Below are 25,790 nucleotides of genomic sequence, written 5' to 3' on the forward strand. Positions count from 1 at the left end.
ATATGGTGATCAGCTAAACCCTGAGAATGTGGGCAAGACTCACCAGCCAAACAGCCAGGAAAGAATTCTCTGTAGTAACTCAGATCCCACCCCATCTAACATCCCATCACAGGCCATTGGGCATATTTACCGCTAATAGTGAAAGATCAATTAATTGCCAAAATTAGGCTATCCCATCATACCATCCCCTCCATAAACTTATCAAGCTTAGTCTTGAAGCCAGATATGTCTTTTGCCCCCACTGCTCCCCTTGGAAGGCTGTTCCAGAACTTCACTCCTCTAATGGTTAGAAACCTTCTTCTAATTTCAAGTCTAAACTTCCTGATGGCCAGTTTATATCCATTTGTTCTTGTGTCCACATTGGTACTGAGCTTAAATAATTCCTCTCTCTCCCTGGTATTTATCCCTCTGATATATTTATAGAGAACAATCATATCTCCCCTCAGCCTTCTTTTGGTTAGGCTAAACAAGCCAAGCTCTTTGAGTCTCCTTTCATAAGACAGGTTTTCCATTCCTTGGATCATCATAGTAGCCCTTCTCTGTACCTATTCCAGTTTGAATTCATCCTTCTTAAACATGGGAGACCAGAACTGCACACAGTATTCCAGATGAGGTCTCACCAGTGCCTTGTATAAGGGTACTAACGCCTCCTTATCTCTCAAAAGAGGAGTGAAGTTCTGAACAGCCTTCCAAGGGGAGCAGTGGAGGCAAAAAACCTAGCTGGCTTCAAGATTGAGCTTGGTAGATTTATGGAGGGATTGGTATGATGAGATTGCCTACACAGGCATGTGGTCCATCTGCGAACGCTAGTAGCAAATATCTCCATTGGCCGGAGATGGGGCACTAGATGGGGAGGGCTCTGAGTTACTACAGAGGATTCTTTCCCAGGTGTCTGGCTGGTGGGTCTTGCCCAGGTGCTCAGGGTCATCCTTGCCATCTGATGATTCACTCACCGTTCACCCACTCTTTACTTCTGGCTCAGTTCACATGCCCTCTGTGCTCCCCTTCTTCTTGTAACACCCAATGTAATGCCCCTCTACATTCCTTGTCTCTTTTCACCTAATACCCGCCTCCTCTTTTTTTAAAAAAAAAAGAAACAAAGTAATAACAAGAAAAATCAAGGACCTAGCATGCTGTTTGCAAATCATCCCAGTGCTCTTTCTGCTTGTACGTTCTATCCCTTTCTCCCCAAGACCTTGTCTCTCTTGTCTATTGATATTGTGAGCTCTTCGGGGCAGGAGTTAGCTTTTATCCTCTGTCTGTACAGGACTTAGCACAGTGTGGTCCCGATCTTAGTTGGGGTCCTGAGATGCTGATGTAATACAAATAATAACAATTCTGACTGAAAGCATATTATTGTATTGTCTCTTCTCCTGTCACCAGGGTCCCCATTCTCACATCAGCATTGCCCCTCCCCTGAGTCGTAGCAGACTTTCCCAGGCTTTGCAAGTTGGCTTCCTAGTGGTGGAGAAATCAGTGAAGAAGATTCTGGGTATATGCCAAGTAGAACTTGTTTTATTTACACAGGTGCATCGGCCCTGAAACGAGATGGTCAAAGAGCATTCAGGGCAATTCCTTCTCCTAGGAACCTCAGCCCAACACCAAAGCCCTCTTCCAATCAGAGCCCAGTGCAGACAGTAAATTCTCCTGCTGCTTGCACAGCTCACTCCACATATCAGCTTGCATACCCCAAAACTAACAGCGCAGCATGTCTTCCATGACTAAAAACTTGCTTGCACATTAAGAAAAAGAACTTGGAAAGACCTTGCGATGCCTAACGTAATGTATCATGACATGCATCCTTGGCTAAGTGGTTTATTTAATGAAGTAATTGTTTAAGCTTGTGTTCTGTGCATTGTTCTTCCTGCCTTGCTGATGTCAATGGAAACAAGACCAGAACCCTGTGTGCATAGAAGAACAAAACAAGCTGCGTAACGTTTGGATTCTAACCTTAATCTTGCTGTTCTCCTCTCTTCTCCTCTCAGCTCCTTCCCTGCACTCCTCCTAGCGTTCACAAAGATACATTGCATGTATCCGTTTCTGCTTTATGATGTTTGAAATACATGTAACAGAAAGAGCTAAATCGATGGGAATTTTACCATTGATTTCAATGGGAGCAGATTAGTCCCAGGGTCTCTAGTGAAGGAGAAATGCCCCATTGCAGAAGAGACCAGCTGCACGGTGTATGGAAAGGGCCTGCGGTTTTCCATGGGCCCCTGGCAGACCAAAGTTCTTAGATTTTGACATATTTATAAAAATTAAAGCTAGGAGTCAGCTCACCTGTCAGTCACTGTCATAGAAATTTGCAACAAACCAACGATTTAAATTTGGTAGCTTAGTTATTGGGGAGAATAAGATAGCTCTGTGGTGGCTTTTAATGCTGGTTTGGACAATTTCGGGATGCTTAGCCTAAACAATTCATAGGCGTCACATTGACTGATTTTGATATCACACTGTTGTATCCGAAGAAGTGAGCTTTAGCTCACGAAAGCTCATGCTACAATAAATTTGTTAGTCTTTAAGGTGCCACAAGTACTCCTGTTTTTTTTGTGATAGCTGTGTTTGTCCTAGGCTATTAGAGAGACATGGTGGGTGAGGTAATATCTTTTATAAGATATATGTCCATTGGTGAGAGAGACAAGCTTTGAGCCTACAGTCCTTACACACACCTGAAGAAGCGCTCTTGTCTTTCTCACCAGCAGAAGTTTGTTCAATAAAATATATTACCTCACCCACCTTGTCTCTCTAATATCCTGGGACCAACACGGCTACAACAACACTGCCAACGGGGAATTTCTCTGACACATTTCTCTCATTTTTAACATAGTGCAGGGATCCGTTTGAAAAGTTTAATTATCCCGAGGCTGAAGTCCTGACTCCAAATCCTAGACCTGTTTGCAAGTCTAAGGGGAAGTCAGCTTTCCAAAGAGATATGGCATGATGTTCAACTCCTAATACTCTAGATAACAATATTTATATAGTATCTTTAGTTCCTCTCTTGTCTTTCATAAATTAATGCACTCACAACTGTCATACCAGTTGTATAAATACAGGATAAACAGATCGAGAGACCTGTCTTCCTAAGAGCATTAGCTATTTTGGGTTTCAGTGAGCAGTTTTTGTGTGGATGGATATATGCCTTTCCCTCATGTTGAACACATTCAGCAATCAGGGGCCGGATCTGCGGTGAAATAAGAATAACCATTAAGACCTTTTGATTTTTAACGACTTGTAATTTGCATCCCACTTAGGGATTTAGCCTAACAACAAACCGTTTCTTTCCTGTTATTCTCCTTTAGCTTCAGCTGGAGTCACTATGCAAATCTCTAAATGTCCCAAACATGGCTTTTCTATAGGAGAAAGTATTCATTAGCCGCTGGGTGGAGATTAGGGGAGCATCACTGTAGCAGAGCGCTGCAGGAGGGCCTAAGAATAGGTCTCTCTGTCATTTAAATTAGGCTGTTTCTTTCTCTTCTCACCCCCAAATCTGAAATATCTTTATATGAGCCCCTACTGATGGTGTGTACTGGGGGGATGATGACCATCAGCACTAATTTAATCACTGCCTTTTGGAATGTCCATTTAAACCCATTGTCACATGCTGGATAAGGGCGATATCAGGCCAGTAGGCAGAACTCTGGGCTGGGGGTGGGGGGACATGATGATGCATTGCTCCAGGGAGAGCCGTGGCAGGTATTATACACTAGGGAGAAAAAAGACCTCCTTGAACTCCCCAGCACACAGAGGGAGCCCATCCACTGCCATACCCATTTCTAGGCCACAGCGTATCCTCCCACCTGCATGCCATTTGCACTGCACCTGCTGGTTCCTGGGGGTGGAGGCATGGTCCTATCTACCCACTGGTCCTCCTCCCTGCCCCTTTCGCACTCTGTGTGCCCCGTCCCCTGCAAAGAAGGTCCAGAAGAATCACTGCTCTCCCCTAAACCCAGGGATTATAATTCTGCCAGGCCCTGTCCCCTCCTTCCCCAAGCACCCACAGAAGGGGCAGGCGCCATGTGCACTGAGTGTGTATTGCCCTCTTCCAGATGGATTGTCTGGCATGTTTAAGTGTTTGTGACAGTGGGCCAGAATCTGCTGTAAATCTGCACTGATTTCACTGACTGGGAGTGGGAGTTACTCTGGATTTACACAGGGTAACAGCAGAATCTGACCCTGTGTTTTCCTCTAGATTGCTCACAGGGTGAGCACTGATGCTACTGTAACTGATAGACTTTCTCCTGTGACTGAAGTGGAAGGTGCCAGTTTGTTTTGGAGCTGCAAGTCCTATTTTCTGTCACTGAGGCTGCAGTTTGGTAGTTCAGCTGGCGATTATGGTGTCTGTTGTTTGTTGTCGTGGGTTCCTTACGTTCTTTCTCTGAGAGGTGATTGCCCCCTGTAAATGATGTCTCTGTCTAGCATCCCTGGTTAATAAAGGCAGGTAATTTCAGCTACTAAAATAATAATGCAGGTAGATGTGAGTTTGACTTTGATAGCAGTGTGAATAATTTAGAACCACACTGATGAGATTCCAGCAAACTCTTCTGCAGTAGCCACATTCTGGGCTGGATTGCTCTATCTCGCTTGGCCATCGCTAGCAGCATGCTCAGAACTGCTGGCCTGTAAATATTTCACAGATAAGTGCTCGTTACTCTTGCTGTAGCTCTGCAGCCCACTGTTTACTGGCAAAGCAGGTTGAAAAAAAATCATTCATCTGTCAAGGAACTTTGTGGTACAAAAGTCCCCTCTTGATCAGCTATAGACATGCAGCTGATCTTAGTTGATAGGCTTAGCACTAGTGACGGGATGTTTATAATCAGAGATTCAGGCAGACAGAAGGCTGATAGTGCAGCTCAGTATTTATGCAGTGCTGCTTCTCGGTACACATAAGAAAGTGAAAACCATCATGGGAACTCTTGATCCAAATTCAATATTCGATAAAGAATAGAATTAACAGTTAAAATATTGACTTCGCCCCAGACTTGCTCTATTAAGAGCTGATGACACAGTGAACTCTGGATCCATTCTAACTCCTCCACCATTTACTTGCCACTGATTGATAATCACCCCTGAATGGAAATTTAGTAATATCTGGAAAAATACATCTTTTGCTAACTCTCAGGATTTTAAGCAATGGAGAAACTTACCAGTATTAAAAGAGGTATCTTTGACAGTTCTATTGATGCATGGCAACCATTTAATTTAGGTCCTAATCCTGCAAAATTTTGCACATGTCCTTAACTTTATGCGGTGAGTAGTCTAAGGGCAAGTCTACAGTACAAAATTAAGTCGGCCTAAATTACGTCAACTTACAGCCACCGCAGTAATTAAATCGCTTTTGCATCTCCACACTATGCTCCTTGTATCGGCGGGGTGCATTCTCCCCAGAAGTGCTTGCACCAATTTAACTGTCAGTATGGGGCTCTGTGGGCAGCAACAGTCAATGTCAGCAATGCAGTGTCTACACCAGGGATCGGCAGTCTTTGGCACGTGACCCGTCAGGGAAATCCGCTGGCGGGCCGGGATGGTTTATTTACCTGCAGCATCCGCAGGTTCAGCCGATCACAGCTCCCACGGGCTGCGGTTCACCGTTCCGGGCCAATGGGGGTTGCGGGAAGCAGCCTGGGCTGAGAGATGTGCTGGCTGCCACTTCCCGCAGCCCCCATTGGCCTGGAACGGTGAACCGCAGCCAGTGGGAGCTGTGATCGGCCGAACCTGCGGATGCTGCAGGTAAATAAACCATCCCGGCCCGCCAGCGGATTTCCCTGACGGGCCGTGTGCCAAAGGTTGCCGATTCCTGGTTTACACTGACGCTGTGTTGACCTAACTACATTGGCCTAAGCGCTATGCCTCTCGCGGAGGTGAAGTTATTAAGTCAGTGTAGTGTTAGAGTGACATCACTACATTTTAGCGTAGACACTTAGAGAGTTAGATTGATGTAAGCTGCCTTTTGTCAACCTAACTCTTTAGAGTAGACCGGGGCTGAGTGAGTAAATTTTCTTTATAGAAATTCTCACTGTGTCAATCTTTTCTTATATCAGCTGGTGCATGCTTCAAGAAAAAGAATATTTTAGTACAGTCTCCAAGCACCAATCTCCAAGCACCAAAACTGGCCTTTATTTGCTCTTAATAGATAGATTGCTAGATAGATTGCCGTTAGAAAACTGCAATTGTTGAGCTCATCTGCGAAGGAATGGTGGAACCAGATCTGAATGTTTGTCTCTAGAGCCAGGTCATTTGTAATGAAGACTTGTTTGAAAAATTCAGCCTCTTTTTCTGGTCACAGACTATCATGAGCCAATCTTGGTTCCTTTGAATTTGTTATGTGATGGCATTTTTTTGAACATTGCTGATTGTTTGAAAACAGTTCACTTCTCTCTGTTGTTCCAGCTGTGTTGCTTTACTGCGAATTGTCAGCTAAGTCACATGATAGCGTTTGTGGTCCCTGCTCGGATGAGTGCTCAAGTATTTCTAGAGCAAATACTGATGCACGGAAAATTCCCTTTCATGTGTATCAGAGCTGTAACTAGCTATTTTTGCGCCCGAGGCAAGAATATAAAATTGCACCCGCCACCTCCATATACTTTCATAGTAGTTACTTTGTAAAAAAAAAACAAAAAACGGAAAAAGTGTCATATCTGAAGCACTTAGGGCTGGGCTCTGCCCGTGTGTGATCCACCAACCTCAGCGGTCCGGCTGCTCTGCCCGGGGGCTCTCAGTGCCCTCGCTGTGAAGGCAAGGAGGGGCAGCCTGGCCTCTGCCTCGCCGGACTGAGGCTGGCGCTGTCCCAAGGAGACCCTGCCTGGGAGATCAGGTTGGAGACCCGAGGCGCTCTCTATCCATCACCCGTACCACTTGTCAGCCTGCAGCCGGGCGGCTTAGCTGTTGGAAAAGGGGCCCGGACATGTGGGGGGCACCTTGTGGCCAGCGACACAAAGCCCGGCCCCCCACCCCAGACTGGGACAGCTTGACCCTGGAGCCTCAGGCCACCCGCTTAGGCTCCTGCTTGGAGGGGCCTGAACTCCCCAGGCTCTGGGGGAGAGGCTGGAGGGCTCCTGGCCCTTGTGCCTCCCAACCCTGCACGGCCCCCTCCCTACACAGCAGGAATAGGAGCCCCGGCTGCTGCTATTTTCACTTTCCAGGGCAGCCCGGTGGGAGAGGCCCCGGTCCTGGCTGGGCGAGCCCCACACCTGCCCCCGACTTGGGCAGATGAAGACGGCGGCACTCAGCTGCCGAGTTGAGGGGGGCAGGAATTGGACCCCTTCTCACTGCCAGGCTGTGGTCCGGGCCAGCGCCAGGGGCAGTAGACAGGAACCCCGGGAGCGGCACCCCGGGAGGAGCGCTCCGGCCACAGGGGTCCCACCTGCAGGAGAAGCCATCTGTGTGGCGCTCGCCCATGGTGCTAGCCGGGCGGCGCAGGGCTCAGGTTTCCGCCCCGTGGCACTTGCCGGTCACCTGGAGTGCGGGACCCCCCTGCAACGGGGCAAAGAGCAGCAGCACTGGAGGGGGGAGCGGGGGAGGGCCTGAAGAGGCCTCGGGTGCAGTCAGCGGGGGGGCCCAGCCCAGCCGAGTGCTCGGGGCTGCCGCGCCCAGCACCTGTTCCCTGTTAATTAAAACTTCATTCGTCTTTTTCTGCCCCCCTCAGATTTGTGTGCCCGAGGCAAGTGCCTCACTCGCCTCGCCCTTGTTACGGCACTGATGTGTCTGAATATTCTTGGCCTCTGAAATGCGCTTTCACAAACATTTATGCCAGGAAAACTCTGCTGCACTGAATGTTTGTGAGAAATGAACACAAAGGGAGTGTGAACATGGACAAAGCAAAAATGTGATTTTATAGTGACTGGATTTTTCCCCACCATTATCCTATTAAATATTATTTGTATTGTGTTAGCGTCTAGGGGACACCAGTACTAGACCATTGTGCTAGGCACTGTACAAACACACAACAAAAAGATAGGCCCTGCTCAGAGGAGCTTATACTCTAAGCATAACACAAGAGACAACAAATGGATATAACAGATGGGGGAACACAGAGACAAATATCCTAGCTGTCATAGTGGTCATATGTGGACTGGGCTAGTCATTTCAGATAATGCACCAGCACTGGGATAGTGTAAAGAGAACAGTCACATGGAGGTAAACCAGACATTCTTCAGATTGTAATACTGTAGCGGTCACCCATCTATTGCAGAGGATCATTAAAGATTTCACAGCACTTTTTGCAAGAGTAGGAGCGTTGGCCCCCGGCCTTACCGAAATCCCACGGTAGCGGCTAAGACACTGCCCGAGTTTCAGTTGATTCTTTATCGCCCACTCTAAACTATCATGTAGTCGAGCTGTGCCCTGCTGAATGGAACAGATTGTTCCCTGGTGGGGGGTGTGATTTGTCCAGTATATCTGTTTAAATAAGAGGCCTGTGTCCTTCGGCGCACCCAGAAAACCCACTGAGGACCTTTGGAATTCGGGCCTCTTTTATTTAAGTTCCTAAGTACGGAGTTAGGAGCCTAACCTTAGGCAGTGCCTGGTGTCTTGCAGCTATTAAGTGCTACTGCTATAGAAATAAATAATCATAGGATGTCACCTTTAACTGTACTCAGGAAAACACTGGCCTGAAAAAGCCCACGTGAGGCCAAAATGTTGGCTAAAAGCCCAGGTCTGCAAATGCTAAGAGGATTTTTTAATATCTGGCTGTTTGAGTGATTTCTGGAAAAGACAGATGGGGAGTTCAGGCAGAGCGATAGGTTCACCGGGCGTTCTCATTGCTCGTTTCTGAGCAGCTACCAGCCTGCAGCTGACAGTTAGCCACACTGTGAAGGAGTGCGTCAGGAGTACGTTTGTTCCTTTGCATGAGAATTTAAAATGAGGCAAGGGGGACATTTAATTAGCAAAGATTCTGCAAGGCTGCCAAATCAGAGACATAACATGGCAACTGGGTACAGTCTAATGGGACAGCAAAGGCCACTTGTCTGGTTGGTAGTGTGGACCAGTCTCCCCCTCGCCCCTGCCTTGGTTTCTATGAGGCATTGCGGGGCTCTGCTCTAGATACGGTGTGCCAGTGATAGAGGTTACATCAGGGTATAAAATCAGCCCAGCCTCATTTCCTTTCTCTCCTGATGTCATAGCTGAGTCACTGCGAGAGCTCCGGAACCGCCCCCTCAGCCCATGCACTCACCGTACTCTTTGGGGTGACCTGGGGTGCGAGGAGGGAGCAGTCCTTACCCTTGGGGAAGCACAGGACTGCAGCAGGTACAGTGTGGGAGCACAAGGGCTGGAGCTTCTTGCCTCTTGTCCTGCCTGGGCACTGAGTAATCTGGCCCCGTGTTTGTAAATCACGGGGTAAAGTCACACTGCCCGTATACATATTTCTTATCAAGAATCAGTTTCCTGTCCACCGATCTCCAGAACTGAAGCTTTAAATCAGGAGTTTTTCCAAACAACTCAGCCCTGCTCCCCAGTTCCAAACCTGCACATAGAAAGAGGAAGCACGGGGGGGGGGTGGGCTCCCTAGGCATCCCAGTGTGAAACCCCACAGGTCATTATGCTGCCTCCTCTAGGGATTTTCCTAAGGCCAGGTCCACACTAGTAACTTTTGCTGGCATAGCAATGTGATATGGGGTGTGATTTTTGTGTGTGTGTGATGTTTCTGTGTCGTCCAGAAGCCCTAGCGTAGACACATATCTGCACTACTGTGCTTTTATTGGTATCGTTTATTTCTGATATAAGCTATACTGGCAAAAGGACTTTTTTGCCCATATAAACTGCATCTCTACTAGTAGGGTTTGCTGGCAGCCTTTTCCAGAGTACACCTGGCCTGCGTCATAGGCCCATCCTCTTTAAGAACAAAAGGGAGGTGCCAAAGCCAAGTTTGACCACTCTTGTTTTGTTTAGTGGATACAGAGCTTATGGAAGGTGCCGAGTCAATGGGTCAGGGGAGTGAAGTTCTCCTCTATTTAACTATTTAACAGACACAGCACAGACAGTCGCAGTGTAAGCTTCTCTTGCAATGCCCACTAGTTGCTATAACCCTGACCTGGAGAGCTCCCATCTCTAAGGGCGAAATTCCATCTCTGTGTCCATTCAGTCTGGGCCATCGGACTGAAACTCCCAATTAGTTCGCCAGTAACAACATCACAAGTATCAAGGAAGTGAAACCTCAGCAACTGAATGGGGAAGGGATATTTATTCCAGCTGATTAGAATTAGTGGTAATAAAAACAAGCCGTTGGGAGGAAAGCTTTAGTTAAAGGTTCAACATCCCAATCCCTTTAACTAAGGTCTGTGAAAGCTCTCCTCCCGCATTTCTTATCTGACAAGGAGACTTTTAGGGGGGGAATACTCAATGAATTCAAGACTTTATATTCTTGATTTCCCTAAGGTTAAAAAAAGAAGTGGAAAAAATCCTCTGTCTTCAGAAACTCCAAACCAAAACCACAACAACATAGTGGCACCCAACGATGAAAAAAAAATCTCACCGGCACTGACAGCCTGTTGTTTGCTCATACAGGGAACCATGAGCTGGAACAGATGCAGCTCATTCTGGAGACGATCCCCGTTGTCCATGAAGAGGACAAAGAGGAGCTGCTCAAAGTGATGCCAACTTTCATCAACAGCACCTGGGAAGTGAAGAAACCTTTACGCAAGCTGCTCTCGGAAGTGAACGGCGAAGGTACCGTAGCTTTAAGTCACATTTTGATCAGGTTTCTCTCATCCTCCTGATTTTAAGACCAGATCTCCCACAGTGGCCTATACAAGAGGAACCATCCCCCAAGCTCAAACACAACACCACTGGAGAGCTGCTGGAGACTTGCTCTCTCCAAGAAGAATTCCCTCCATGATTCATCTTGCCCCTTCTACCCCGTCAGAAGCTAAGCCCTGAGGTGTCCCCCAGGCTACTAGGCTCCCAGCCCCATCATAAGGAAGGAATCACATCAGGACATGGGGAAATGTCTTAAGTTAATGCTACCCAGATCATATTACGCTGGGAAATTGCTCCAGGTTTGTGGGCAATGATACTGAGGAGGACGGCTGGCCTGCATCATGTCACACTTCCCCCACCTCCTCGTGGATCACACACAGAGACTTCCCAGAGCCCAAGGGAGATGGGGATCATCTCACAGAACTGGCACTCTCTCACCTTTCCTTTGTGCCTCAGCCCAAATCACTTGGTTCCTCCCTACTCCTGCTCGGGGGAAGGGAGAGGTGTGTTAGGTCCTAAAGGAGACATTTTCCTTAATAGTCTGGCTACAAGGCAGCAGTGCAGTACTGTTAGAGTGGGCACCTTGCTTTTCAGAGGTGTAACACTAGCAAAGTATGACGTGTTGCCCTCTATAGCCCAGTGAACGCTGTTTTGGCTGCATTCACATGTGTCTGTTCTGGAGTTGTTATTAATGTATTGACCCAGAATTTATCCCCAAGTTGGGATAATTTTCTTGTTTCCCTTCTTCTTGGACAAATACATATGTGCACAGTGAGAGAATAATTCCTTTCTTCCATGTAGATCTGAGATCCCTGACACCCCTCTACAGTATCCCAAGCCAGGACTTTTTGCAAACTCCTGGCTGTTTTTGTTGTTGTTGTTGTTGGATTGGGGCAGAAGGTATATTTACCTTCAAGACTTTCCCACCTGAAATGACTGGTAGCACTTCAATCACTTCCAGCACAATCGTTTCCTGCTGTGGTCAAGGGGCCAGGTAAAACTGACTTCTGTCTCTGTGCCTGAGTGCTGCAAGCAATGAGCCTCACTGGTACTCTGCAGCAGCTTTTTAATTGGTCAGGGGTGGCAGGGCAATTTCAAGAGCATTGCAGGGAGCAGATGCCAAGGCTGCCTCTGTGCCTCTTGCCGAATGCCAAGTCACGGGCTCTGCATTCGTATTTGTGCTGTTCCCTTGCATGGTGAAAAAGAAGGGAACTCCCTAGGCTCTTATTTGAAATCCATGGTTGGCCAAGCCTGCTCAGGTGCTGCCATGCAGGGCCGGCTCCAGGCACCAGCTGAGCAAGCTGGTGCTTGGGGCGGCAGATTCTAGGGGGCGGCATCCGCCCAATCCTAGGGCGGCACTGACGCTTTTTTTTGCTGCCTGCAGCAAGCGAGGTGGTGAGCGCCCCTGAAGCCCTGGCTGCCCCCTTCTCTCTCCCCGCCTGCAGCACAGGAGTTGTAGGGTTTTTGTTTTGTTCTCCTCTGCTTTGCCGGCCATGCCGCAGCCCACCCTGCGTTTGTGCTGCAGGGTTTTTTTTTCTTCCCTGCTTTGCCATTCCAGCTGCACTGTTTTTTTGTTCCCCCCACCCTGCCTTGCCGCTCTGGCTGCACCGTGTTTTCTTTTTCTTTTCTTTTTTTCTTCACCTGCTTTGCCGCTCCAGCTCCCTGTTCCCCACCCCCTCCTTTAAGAACATAAGAACGGCCGTACCGGGTCAGACCAAAGGTCCATCTAGCCCAGTATCTGTCTACCAACAGTGGCCAATGCCAGGTGCCCCTGAGGGAGTGAACCTAACAGGCAATGATCAAGTGATCTCTCTCCTGCCATCCATCTCCATCCTCTGACGAACAGAGGCTAGGGACACCATTCCTTAAACATCCTAGCTAATAGCCATTTATGGACTTAGCCACCATGAATTTATCCAGTCCCCTTTTAAACATTGTTATAGTCCTAGCCTTCACAACCTCCTCAGGCAAGGAGTTCCACAAGTTGACTGTGCGCTGCGTGAAGAAGAACTTCCTTTTATTTGTTTTAAACCTGCTGCCTATTAATTTCATTTGGTGACCCCTTGTATTATGGGAATAAGTAAATAACTTTTCCTTATCCACTTTCTCAACATCACTCATGATTTTATATACCTCTATCATATCCCCCCTTAGTCTTCTCTTTTCCAAGCTGAAGAGTCCTAGCCTCTTTAATCTTTCCTCGTATGGGACCCTCTCTAAACCCCTAATCATTTTAGTTGCCCTTTTCTGAACCTTTTCTAGTGCTAGAATATCTTTTTTGAGGTGAGGAGACCACATCTGTACACAGTATTCGAGATGTGGGTGTACCATGGATTTATATAAGGGCAATAATATATTCTCAGTCTTATTTTCTATCCCCTTTTTAATGATTCCTAACATCCTGTTTGCTTTTTTGACCGCCTCTGTACACTGCGTGGACATCTTTAGAGAACTATCCACGATGACGCCAAGATCTTTTTCCTGACTCGTTGTAGCTTTACCGCTCCAGCCCCACCGTGTTTTATGTTGTTGTTTTGTTTTTTTTCCCCCGCTTTGCTGCTCCGGCTGTGCTGCAGTTTCCCCCCCTCCCCCTTTGCCATTCCAGCCCGCCGTTTTTTTGTCTCCACCCCCACCCTGCTTTGCCGCTCTGGCCCCGCTGTGGTTTTGTTTTTTCTGCTTTGAAAGCCAGAGCCAGCCCTGCTGCCATGTGGCAGTGTATTTTCTCTGTTCTCTTTGCTCTGAATCCTGGGCTGTCAGTGTGGCTGGCATTCCATACATAAGATCTGCAAGGAAAAAATTGCTTGTATGTGGGTAAAGAGTCAAAACAGAGACCTGGGCATGTAGATCAGTGTGACTTTTAATTAGAATAGGCCATTATTGGTCCTTATCAACAGTGATACCCATCAGCCCTCAGTATCTCAAGTCTGAGTCAGATTCCAAACATTAAGTACTGAAGGGATTTATTCTCTCTGATGATTTGTGGGAAGGAATGTCACTTGCCATGCTTACATAATCTACTGAAGTTTTCTTGCCCAAATGACTTGAACTATGAGTGAATTGTTTCACCATGATCCTTGTCGCAACCCAATGACCTTATAAAACTGTTGATTCCGTCATAATTAATTAATGCAAACAGTAAAATCATCCAGTGAGAGACAACCAGGTACTGGTTAATATTTATGCACAGGTATAACAGGTATCACCCTTCCTTCCTCTTTGTGATTAACTGTTAACTCTTCTTGTGAGCACACAAAGAAGCCCCCAGATCAGTTTCTTTCCAGATGAATTGGGATATTTACCGGCATTGTTACAGGTACAGTAAGTTAATATTTCCAGGATTTAGGGTTAAAAACATGATCTGAGAGAAAAAATAACACACACCTCTATTTTTATTATCTGAATTTAAGGCCATGGCCTGAGAAGCATCCCAGTAAACCAAATGTCCTTAACAACAAGAGCTGATGTTTTCACATACCCTATGCAAAGGAAGCATAAACAGATAGAAAAATCATAAATGTTTAAATAGTATTTCTTATGCACTTTAATTGCACTATAGCTGCTCTTATATCACATGTGTTTGTGTACATTGAAAGCGTCACACTGTACTGTATTTTCTGAAAAAAAATTATGCACATAGAATTATTTAAATGCTAATAGGCAGAATTATTTCATAGTCTTGATTACGCCAGGCACTTTAAAAATAGAACTTTTAATTTATTTCCACCTCAAATGCACATAAACATTTAACAGTTTACAGCTGTCCCTGTTTCCGGCTATGAGGTGAGTCCATAAAATGGATTTGAAAGCATGAAAGTACTGGTCACACATCCAAATTAAGCAGATTTCAGAGTATTAGCCATGTCTCTACTCTGAGACACTGAATGATTTATAGAATTAACCATAAAGAGTCCCACTGATTTCTGTGGGAGCTGGGCTGGGACGTTAGTATTCCACAATAACATTTTAGCCCCTTATCCTTAAATTGGATTAGTGCTCAGGTACAAGGACCTGCCTGCTGGATCAAAGCCTTGACTCTGCAATTCTCTCTTGGAGATGTAGCTCTATCTCTGCCATATTCTCTGTTTTGTTAAAAGAACTAAAAACTGTAGGCTACAGTCCCGTTCCAATGCATGCCCATAACTCCCAATAAGGGTAAGATCAGTACATAAGCATCCAGAACAAATATGCCTCTGTGTTAGATGTACATAGGCCGTAACCTTTAATTCTGTTCTTATTTTAATGATGATGAACATCAAACAGATGGGTCTCTATGGATTCAGGAGCCTGTTTCTCTGTTAATAAAATCAGTTTTGCTTTTGGGGAATTAATGAACCTGTTTCTCTGTGGTACACAGCTATTGATTTTCTGGAGAAGATCCTGACATTTAACCCCAGGGATCGATTGACTGCAGAGATGGGTTTGCAGCATCCTTACATGAGCCCATACTCCTGCCCTGAAGATGAACCAATTTCTCAGCATCCATTTCGGATTGAGGATGAGATTGATGATATTTTACTGATGGAAGCCAACCAGAGCCAGATGTCCAACTGGGACAGGTGCAGTATCCATGGCTTAACAGGCTAGGCAGTCATGAATTCCTTACTCAGGCAAAACCCATTGACTTCATTTGGAATTTCTCTGATCCATTGTTATACGAATCAGCAATACATGCTTTAAAACCAGGCAGGACACTGATCTTTTATTATGCAGCTGATCATTCTAACTCAAATCTGGTCCCACTAAAGTCAATGAGAGTTTTGTCATTGATTTCCAGTGGGACCAAGTTTTCACTGTGCATGTAAATTACTGGGCTGTATTCTGCTCTCAGTTATATGAGTGGAATTACATTGACTTTAGCTGAGTTGCATCTGTTTAAATGAGAAGAATTTGGCTCTTTTTCTCTATTTTCTATTTCTCGATCCAAATGCTATAATACTCATTCTGGTACCCCTTGGGACCATTAAAGGTCTGATTAAGAACACTATATCTGCCACCTTTCAAGCTGCATAAGGCCACAGATCCTGGGTCTGTTGTAGCCTGACCTAGCCAATGGAGAAGCTGAAAGGCTGGTTTGCTGCAGAACTCCTAAAATGGCAACAAGCCCCCAGTTTTGCAGGTATGAAATGTGGTGCTCTCCCCATCTGTGCTTTGCATCTCACCGTGTTTGGGACACTCCATCCCCCCTCCTAGGGCTGGGCTGTGAGTCTGACTGAGTTACTGTAGCTCTGTGGCTAGGAGAAACCTCCCTCGTTGCCACAGATGGGTGGAAGGGAGGGGTGGAGAGGTCTGAGCCTAGTATAGGGACCATGGTTTTAAGAAACTAAAAAAGTTCCTGGGAATAAGGTGTCTCCCAAATCATTTGCCAAAGCACAGAGGACCATGTATATTAAGGGCACATGGATGATGGCTGAACATTTCCTCTCTTTAGAGCACACCTAGAATGGGGCTGCCTGCCAGGGAGAGCTGTGGCCAATTAAAACTCCTTCCCTATACATTTGACTTTTTTTCATCTGGCAATTAACTTGCCCTCGTTGAGCACAGCAGGAGATTTACTGGGCATACTCCCAAAGAGTTCAGTTTCACGCTCCACTCCTTGGAAAGGAGCAGATACTGAGCACCATCTAGCACTCTGGAGGCACTAGGAGTGGCTGGGTGGGATATCTCCTTAAAAAAAAACAGGTTGCCTCTGTGATTATGGAGCTTTCAAGGATCTTTCAGCCTTATTGGCTTGTATGTCCAGATCAGTAAATGCATGTAAATATCCATTTTGTCTAATTGCTCCAAAACATGATCTGTACACATCTATTTACTTCACACAGTTGCAGAGAGGACCTACACTGCTCTTATGATTGGCTCATAGAACGATAAGGCTAAAAGGGTCATCTAGTCTAACCCCCTGCCAAGATACAGGGTTTGTTGTGTGTGAACCATCCGAGACAGATGGCTATCCAGCCTCCTTCTGGAAACCTCCAGTGAAGGAGCTTCCATGACTTCCCTAGACAGAAACAGGCTCTCTAAGAACATACCAGATGCAAGTCAATCCAAGGCAAACTAAGGGAATGACTGATATGGGACTGGATTAATAAAGAATGAAAGGAGGGTTAAGATAGGATACTATAAGATAGATGGAGGCATCCAGCTGCTGACCTGACATGATGTCCCGGGAGGTGTGCTGCCTGCTTGGAGCCTACATCCAGACATCACAGAAAGGTTGCCAAATCTCCTCTCTCCTTCTGAGCACTACCCCATGCTGCTCAGCCACAAGGGCGCTAATGATACTGCCTGAGCAGATCAGCAGTGGCTACAGAGAAAAGGTGAAGGAATCGGGCGTGCAGCTTGTATTCTCATCCATGCTGCCAGCTGAGGGTAAAGTCAATCAGATTGAAGAAAACAAAATTATTACTTGTGACATTTTCAGGTGACCCAAAAACTGGGTGAGTGGTAAATAACAAAGAGGACAGGCCACTAATACACAGTGTTACAGATTGCTTGGTAATCTAGGCACAAACAAACACTTGTTTGTTTTAATGTGGCCAAATTGAAAGTGCTACATCCAGGAATAAAGAATGTAGGCCATACTTATAGTATGGGAGCCTCTGTGCTGAAAAGCAGTGACTCTGAAAATGACTGGGAGTCATGGTAGCCAATCTGCTGAACATGATTTCCCACTGCGATGCTGTGGCCAAAAGGGCTAATGTGATCCGTGGATGTAAAAACAGGAGAATATCAAGTAGGTTATTTAACCTCTGCATTTGGCACTGGAATACTGTGTCCAGTTCTGGTGTCCACAATTCAGGAAGGATGTTGATAAATTGAAGACAGTTCAGAGAAGAGCCACAGGAATGATTAGAGGGTTAGAAAACCTGCCTTATAGTGAAAGACTCCAGGAGCTCAATCTGTCTAGTTTAACAAAGACAAGGCTAATGTGTGACTCAATCACAGCCAGTAAGTTCCTTATATGGGCAACAGAAATTTGCTAATAGCTCTTCAGTCCAAAAGATATAAAAGATCGAATGGCTTGAGCTGAGCTAGACAAATGAAGGTGCACATTTTTAACCGTGCATGTAATGAAACACTGCAACAATTTACCAAGGGTTGTGGTGGATTCTCCATCACTGGAAATCTTTAAATCAAAATGGGATGTTTTTTTTAAAAGACATGCTTTTAATGAAACAGAAATGAATTCAGGTAAGTCCACTGGCCTGTGTTATGCAGAGGGTCAGACTAGATGTTGCAATGGTCTCTCCTAGGCTTGTAATCCATAAATTTATGAATGCCCATCAGCCACAAAATCATCTTTATCAGTTACTTTCCTGCAGAACACACAGACTTAAGATAGCTGCTGCCATCCCATTTTAATGTAGATTGTTCAGGTGAATCAGTCGCTGTTTGGAAAACCATACAAACTACGAAGACATCATAATAATATGCAAAATAACTTAGATCTTTTGACCTGCATAGTGAAAGTATCTATTCTGTTTGTAGTGTACAATTATAACTTTATCATCTCAGCTTTCGGCTGATAAGTGCACTCAGCATTGTCATAGCCACGTTGGGAATGGGATTATGGTCTGTGTTTTACATTATTTTATTTCTTCATTATATTTTAACATAGTTATAGCTAACACGGTTTGAGCGGGGCTTCTTCTAACCATAAGGTGAGGGATATTTCATTCTGAGAACCATGCCTGCAGATGATCCTCCTAGGCAGTCATTAGCATAGCTTTGTCACGGTTCTGACATGGTTCTCAGACAAATCAACCCTGTTGACAAAGGTCAGAACCCTGCCAGCAATAACCATGTTTAAACAATTCTGCTGCTGAGCATCTTTCTGTTTCTCTAGATATCCGCCAACATATTTTCTTTGAACCAACAAGTTGTGAAACTCTGTCCCTATTGGATATTCTGTATACAGCCTGTATTTCCAAGGAGGAACCCTACAGCTTGGAGAAGATTCACCTTGTGTAACCCACAACCCTGTTGGGTGTGGTGTTCTGTCCCATCTAGTGGCACTGAGACCACTTAGAGAGAGAGATAAAATGAGTTTGCTCTACAGCCTTAGCTAACAGCCAGTTGGCTTTTAGCTCATGCAGTAGAGGCTCAGGCACTAAACTCCAGAGGCCCCACGTTTGATCCCGTCCGCCGACGACCAGGGTCTGTAGGCCTTCCATTAGCAGTTCCTGATACAGTGACTGCAGCTTTGCAAAGTAGTGCTGCTAAGCTGCTGAGTGTCTCAAAGATTAATGATCTCTTCATGGAGTTTCATAGACACTCTTTCTCCCGGAGTAAAAGTTTGTCAAGGCCAATGATGTCTCAATCCTTTGGCTATTATTAACACTTTTATATTTTGAAACTCTGAAAGCTATCTAAGTGGGGCTCAGACTTGTAAGCCATCACTGATGTGATTTCCTCCCGAGACATAATTTCCCTTCCATTCCTGTCTTGAGGGAAATAAAAGTAGATGAGATGAACAAGACAATTGAATGAATTACAAGGATCTTTTGAAATGTCATCTTTTCTAAAAAAGGCATTTGCTTATGAGACAGCAGCTGATTCATACCCTCTTTCATTGTTTCTGCTGTTTAAAAAATGCTGCTAGTTTTGACTTACAATGCTTTAGACTGTCGAAGAAAAATAAATAAGATGTATTTGTTTTAAAAATATGGATAAGTGACGCATCAGGATGATAGTTTTATTGTGCCCAGGAAGCTGGTCTTTTAATACATCAGTGATTTTTAGTTAGTAACCGTGTAATTTAAAAGTTGCCATTAAAAGGTCAACCTTTGCCTAGAGTTTCCACGCAGTGCTATCCGAGACACTGCAGGTTCTCAATATACATTGAGTAGGAAATAACTGCAGTATATCAGCTACTACTTTGTGGCAATTCTTGGCAAATGATGACTTTTAATGACAGAGGCTATGAATTGTGAGGAGGTGTGAGAACGTAAATGTGTGTATGTTTTTTTTTTACTCCCTTCTCCTTGGGGGCTGGGGGTGTCTCAGAGTTTTTTTTTGCTGCTCCATGGAACCTTTGAAATCCAGGCTGCACATTCAAATCCACAGCAGGTGGATAGTGGCTAAGAACGCCCTACTCTACAGTAGAGTATGAGGATGTGAAATGAATTTGGATGTTGGGTTGTCTTCCCAGTGAACCAGTGAACAGGTGTCAAAAAAAAAAAAAACACTAACTGGCAAACAGTTTGGCACAGAGAAACACAGAACAGAGTGAGCCAGAGACCTAACTCAGACTCCAGCTGCTCACTCCATCCCCACTCCTCATCCCAGGAGGTGTCATATCAGGTTGGGCATCAAGTCTCCATCTCACACTATTTCAAAATTTTCACAAAAAATAAAATAATAAATCCATTTTTTCAATTTTTATTTCAACTGCAGCAGGTGAAAGCAATCAACAAGCACAAGCTAAACTAAGCAAAAGTAAGAAAACAAATTCACTAATCTAATCATCAGTATGAAACCTGCATATACTAGCATCATATCAGTGATCCTCATCATTGGGTCAGTTTGAAAAATCAAATCAAGTTTTGCTTTTATTCTGGTATGACACATTAAAGCAGTGGCCTTGACTGTTCTCCTAGTTGCCTGGAGATCTTTGGTATAGGGAAGAATATTTCAGAACACAAGGCAAGATTTTAAAAAGTCATTAGTGATATTTGGGCCCAACAGGGGACACCTTAAAGGAATCTGATTTTCAGAAAGTACACCTGCCCTCTGAAAAACAAGTCTTTTTAAGGTGTTTCTAGGTAGATCCCCAAAGCTCACTAATTTTGGCCCAAGAGTCTAATGTTCTAGGGAGAGAGAATATGTCTAGTGGTCAGATGAATTACTGGATGTTTGGTCTACTAGTTTCTATTCCCATCTTTGCCCCTGTTTGCATGTATAACCTTGGGCAAATCACTTAAACCCTCTGCCTTTAACACATACGTAAAATGTATTTATTTCACAATAGCTTTTGAAGGTATAATTAATTCCACTTTGTAAAACACATTGCAATCAATGGGAGTTAGATGCCTAAATATCTTTGAGGATCTGGACCCCTGAAATTTTTGGATAAAAGGTACTTTAGCATAGGAAAGGTAAATGCCGCAGCAGTAGTGGGAACATCTATTTAAACACTACTCCTACTTACAAACAAAGCCAACAATTGTTCATCTAATCGCAGAATGTCTTTCCCAGGTATCAAGTAAGTCTCTCTTCTGATTTGGAGTGGCGACATGACAAATACCATGATATAGATGAGGTACAACGGGACCCACGTGCAGGATCCGACTCCATTGCTGAAGAAGCACAAGTTGATCCACGCAAATATTCTCAAAGCAGCTCAGAGAGATTCTTGGAGCAATCGCATTCCTCAATGGATCGAATGTTTGATGCTGATTATGGGAAATCATGTGATTACAAAGTGGGGTCACCTTCTTACTTGGACAAACTGCTCTGGAGAGACAATAAACCCCATCATTACTCAGAGCCCAAACTTATCTTAGACTTGTCGCACTGGAAAACAGCAACTATAGCACCCACTGCAGAGTTATCACTGGAAGAAGAACCATCCAACCTCTTTCTAGAGATAGCTCAATGGGTAAAGAGCACACAGTCGGGGCTTGAATGCCCTAGTCCTCTTCCAGAGCTTCAAGAACAGAGTCTGCTCTCTTCTCCTCACCATCATCGTAAAGAATCCAAGGATGTAAACAGTGAAACAGACCCTCAGTTTGACTTGGATGTCTTCATCTCCAGGGCGCTGAAACTTTGCACGAAACCCGAGGATCTCCCAGACAATAAGCTCAATGATATCAATGGGGCTTGTATTTCAGAACACCCTAATGAGATTGTACAAACAGAGGTGTTTCAGAAAGAGAGGTGGTAAAGAAACAATGTCTGATATTCACTGCTAATCTCTTTGTAAGTCTTTGATAATGCATCAATTACCCTACGGTGAACAGTAATTAAGGTTTGATCTGTCATTGAACATGTCAGTTTCTTACGGTATAATGAATGCCTTTTTATTAAAAGGTGAGCACAAACCAGGAACCCCTTTTGATGCCTTAGAAATACACTTAAAGGAATCAAGAGGTGTGAATGAAATATTGAGTTTCTTATGCTGCCTTAACAATCTTGCCTTGTAACTTCTGGGACCTATTTGGTACTTCAATGTACAATGGAGAGATGACTGTACAAGTTTACAAACAGAAGTTGAATCAACTTCCTTTTTTATATATAATATCTTAAAGGAATAAGGATGAAGGGGAGTCCCTTCATTATGGTCAGACACTCCCCTGGTTTGACAGGTTCAAAACACGTTGAACCAGAGAGCTTCTTTGATGAACTCATCTGAGTATTGTCTATACAGAAAGGAGTAATGTAAGGGCATCTCTTTCAGTAATTAGTCCTATATACACCTTTGACCAAATTTTGCCTTTAATCAGGAAATAGGGGTTGGAAGAATGTAACTAAGGGCAGAATTTGGCCATCGGGACAGAAAATGAGGCTGCAATATTAATGGGGAAAGAATTTGACCCACAGTGTATGGGTCATTTTGTTTGTCTCATTGGGAGAGAGAATTTTCACTAATAAGCACATTCTTCTAATCTGGTTCCTCACATAAACAAGTCTTTCCTTCTGCAGTCTAGATGTGGATCTGAAGTCTGCCATTTTTAGAAGATCCAGCACCATAACTATGGGTGGATGAATGAAAAAAACATAATGCAGCGAAACCTGTCTTAAGCAACTGCTGAAAGGACCAGCAAATACTGGCAGTGTGGTCTGCAAGAGAGGAGAGAATTGGAAATTTGGGAGTACTGAGTTATGCTCTTGGCTCTTCCACTTACTTGCTATGTAGCCTTAAGCAAATCACTTAATGTCTCCATTACAAATTTCCCATCTGCAAAATAGGTATAATACCTTGCTCAAATAGATGTTGGGCAGGTAAATTAGCCAAAGCTTGTACAGTGCTTTGAATAGCCACAGTACTATATAAGTGCTAAGTATTGTTGTATCATTTTTCTAACAGAAATTGGTGGTCTTTGGCTAAAATTTGAACAAAATCGTACTGGAAACTTTCAAGATGCGTTCAAGTGGTCACTTAAACCAATGGTTTGGCTGTTGGAGGTGGTCCTCTGTGCAGGCTGCACAACAGGGACCGACCAGCAAGGAAAGGTGATCCCCTTACTGGTGGCATTAGATTCTTACACTATATATATGTATATATACAGTGTGTATATATGAAGTATATACACTTCAGATATGAAGAAATATTCAGATCTTTCCAAGGCCCTTTGCTTTCAGCTTCCTTGGACGGTAACTAAGTCAGTAGAAAAACAACGCTACTTTGTAAATAAGTATAACCACAACTGATCTATTGTAGGTTCTGTTTTCATCCACACTTCTGAGCACCTTAATAACTAATCAGCTAACTAGAATTTGTATATTGAATAAATGTTATATACGTATATTTAATCAGCCACATCAAATTTTAAAAAATGGAAAACATGTAAATAGTAAGTGTTTTAAAAAATATATGTATTATTCTTGTCATCCTGCCATTTTGTTTTCCAGCATGACAGCATTACTTTTATTTGTGAAAAGATAAACTACTGAAGGTTCATATGTCACTACTGTCACATTACAAATTATTTTTACCCTTTTGAAAAATGATCTATTAAATATTGTGAGATGTGAAGGAAAATCTTATGAGGATTGGATGAAAGACTAACTAATGCAGAATTTAATATTACTAACCAACATTTCTAGTATTGGTGGAATCAGGATTTAGGGACAGGTTCAGCTTTATGACAACTTGTGCTAGGTGTTTAAGAGCTGAATAACTTGCTTGTTCTTACTGTTAAGAATTTACTGTACTTAAGCTGCTTTAAATATTGTTACTCCAGTTGCTTAGTAGCCCAGTTCAGGCTGCCAGCTGAACAGATTGTGGGGCAGGGGAAACCTAGTTCGGAGGTAAAAGGAACCTGGAATGCAAAGAAAGTGACCACTCAAACGTCCAGCAGCGAGAAGGGTATGTCCTGGTTCTTGGAGTTGAACGTTTGGGTGTCCTACTTTTAAATGTCAGCCCATTGTCCTGGAAGGACAAATAAGGGAGGGACAGGAAGAGATCACTTAAAGTGTGTAAAAAATTATTTATATACCTCAACGGAAGCTCAGCGCATTTACTCATGATGAGCCAAATTCAGACTGAGACAGTGGATGTGTCTCCAGTCGAGCTGCTCCTGTTTATGCCAGGTGAATTTGGCCCGGTGAGCGTATGACTTGTCACCCTTGTGCAGTTTATTAGTATACCCTTCAGCAAGCCATGCGGTCCTGAAACATTATTCATAGCACCACAACATTTGTGGTATCCATATCCCACCTCCTTAGCCGCCAGGAAAGAGTATATAATATGTGTGAATATAAACCCTGCCTGGGTTCAGTCCTTGCCACTGAAGTCAGGAGTTGAGTGTGCCCAGTATCTAGCAGGAGATGCACAAACCTTGCAGCTGGAGGCCCAAATGAGAGGAAAACTTTTGGGACACAACAGAGCGAGTAAGATTGTAGGATCAAACAAGTAGTGTGGGAAGCGACTCAACACTGTATATTGATAGAACAAGCAAATATTTACTTCAGTTCTGTTAAACCTCCATATTTACTGACCTGAGAAGTTAATATTGATCAAACAATGTCAGTATTTTCCCCGAGGGACAATAAATCTTCAAGTTCACTGAAACAAGAAGCCATTTTATATTTGTTGCTACATACAATCTGAATGTCTTCATCAGAAATATCTGGGACTCTTTTCACTGTGGTGATGAATGTCAAAAGTTTATCAGTTTTTCCTTTGGAACTAGCATTTTAATGGGGAGGTGAAGTTTGAGGGTCAGAAATAGAAGCCTCAAAGAAGTAAATAATAGATTTTCATGGAACTCATTGCAGCTACTCAGGATTTTCCATTTTGATTTGTGATCTGACCAGTTAACATTGTTCCAAATGTCAGTATTATCGACCTGTAAGGAGGTAAACAATGGAAATGTCTCTAACTTGTCACATAATTGTTTCAGCCAATGACACACCAGGTTTTTTCTCATGTATGTAACTATAATAAAATTTAAGGTCTGATTCTTCCCTGCTTGACAATGTTCCGTCATTTTTCTTTTTGTGATACGGAGTGAGATATCATTGAAAACAGAACTTGGTTCTAAATTCATTCAGTAAATTATCATGAATACTTCTTGAAGTTTTATAAGGAGGCAACTTGGTTATTTTCTACTGGATAGGATCTAACCAAACTTCTCGTTTTAGTTAAGGTTGCGTTTCATCCATAGTTTAATGTCACTGAGCTGTGACATTCATCCCGCTCTTGATATTATCATTGGTGCTTCTGACTTTTTATTTGCTGGGGTTTTCTTGGTCATTCATGCTACTTAGTCTAATGAAAGAGGTCAGAGTTGTTCTGATTCACAGACATTTGCACTTAGGTTATTTTGTGTTCCATAGAGCAGTTGTTGCAATAGAATACAATGTATCAGCTTAATAGTCAGACCCATGGCAAAGTGACCTATTTGGAAGAATAGTTTATCTGACTATTCTAGACCTTTTTTCTATTCACAACTATGCTCCTTTCATAATTGTTTGAATCATTTTAGTGCATGCATTTTATGATATGGGTTATTGGCACAATAAGCATCACCATTATTAATGATTCATAATGTGTGATTGGCCACTTAAATCACATGGTATTGGTTCAGTCCCCCGACTGGATGACATAGACTTTATAATTTATAAATTACTTCTACATCTATGATATTTATGGTGAAAATCATTTTGTGAACAACATTTAGTTTTTTATTTAAAAGAATAAGTAGCATCGCTACTCCCTGGATGTCCAACAGCCAAAACCTGTGGCCTAACTCAGTTCTGATCTCCTGTACATTACAGCCTTCTGTATCCAAAAGTTGCAGGGAATATCTGAAATCTTTAGAAAAAAATACTTTTCACTGTAGGAGGATAACTCGCTACCCAGCTAAAGAATGGTTGTTCATCAGGTCCTTACCTCCAGAATGGATGCTGACAATCTCAGATCTCTGTAAATACTG

At 43.8% G+C, this 25,790-nt stretch overlaps 1 protein-coding gene across 7 annotated transcripts in view; it reads left to right on the forward strand.

Moving 5' to 3' along the window:
• Positions 1 to 24,819, forward strand: part of MAPK4 (mitogen-activated protein kinase 4) — a 145,511-nt gene extending 120,692 nt beyond the window's left edge. For 6 of the 7 annotated variants that reach the window (XM_039545839.1, XM_039545835.1, XM_039545833.1 and 3 more), the window contains 3 exons: positions 10,501 to 10,662; positions 15,047 to 15,248; positions 20,887 to 24,819. In XM_039545839.1, the coding sequence (XP_039401773.1) occupies positions 10,501 to 10,662; positions 15,047 to 15,248; positions 20,887 to 21,574 (1,052 nt within the window). In that variant the 3' untranslated portion in view covers positions 21,575 to 24,819. Of the gene's footprint in view, positions 1 to 10,500; positions 10,663 to 15,046; positions 15,249 to 20,886 lie in introns of those variants that run through there. The other variant, XM_039545840.1, reaches the window with a different exon arrangement.
• The last annotated feature ends 971 nt before the right edge of the window (positions 24,820 to 25,790 follow it).

The sequence above is a fragment of the Mauremys reevesii genome, linkage group 6, assembly GCF_016161935.1.
Source record: "Mauremys reevesii isolate NIE-2019 linkage group 6, ASM1616193v1, whole genome shotgun sequence".
NCBI classification, from domain to species: Eukaryota; Metazoa; Chordata; order Testudines; family Geoemydidae; genus Mauremys; species Mauremys reevesii.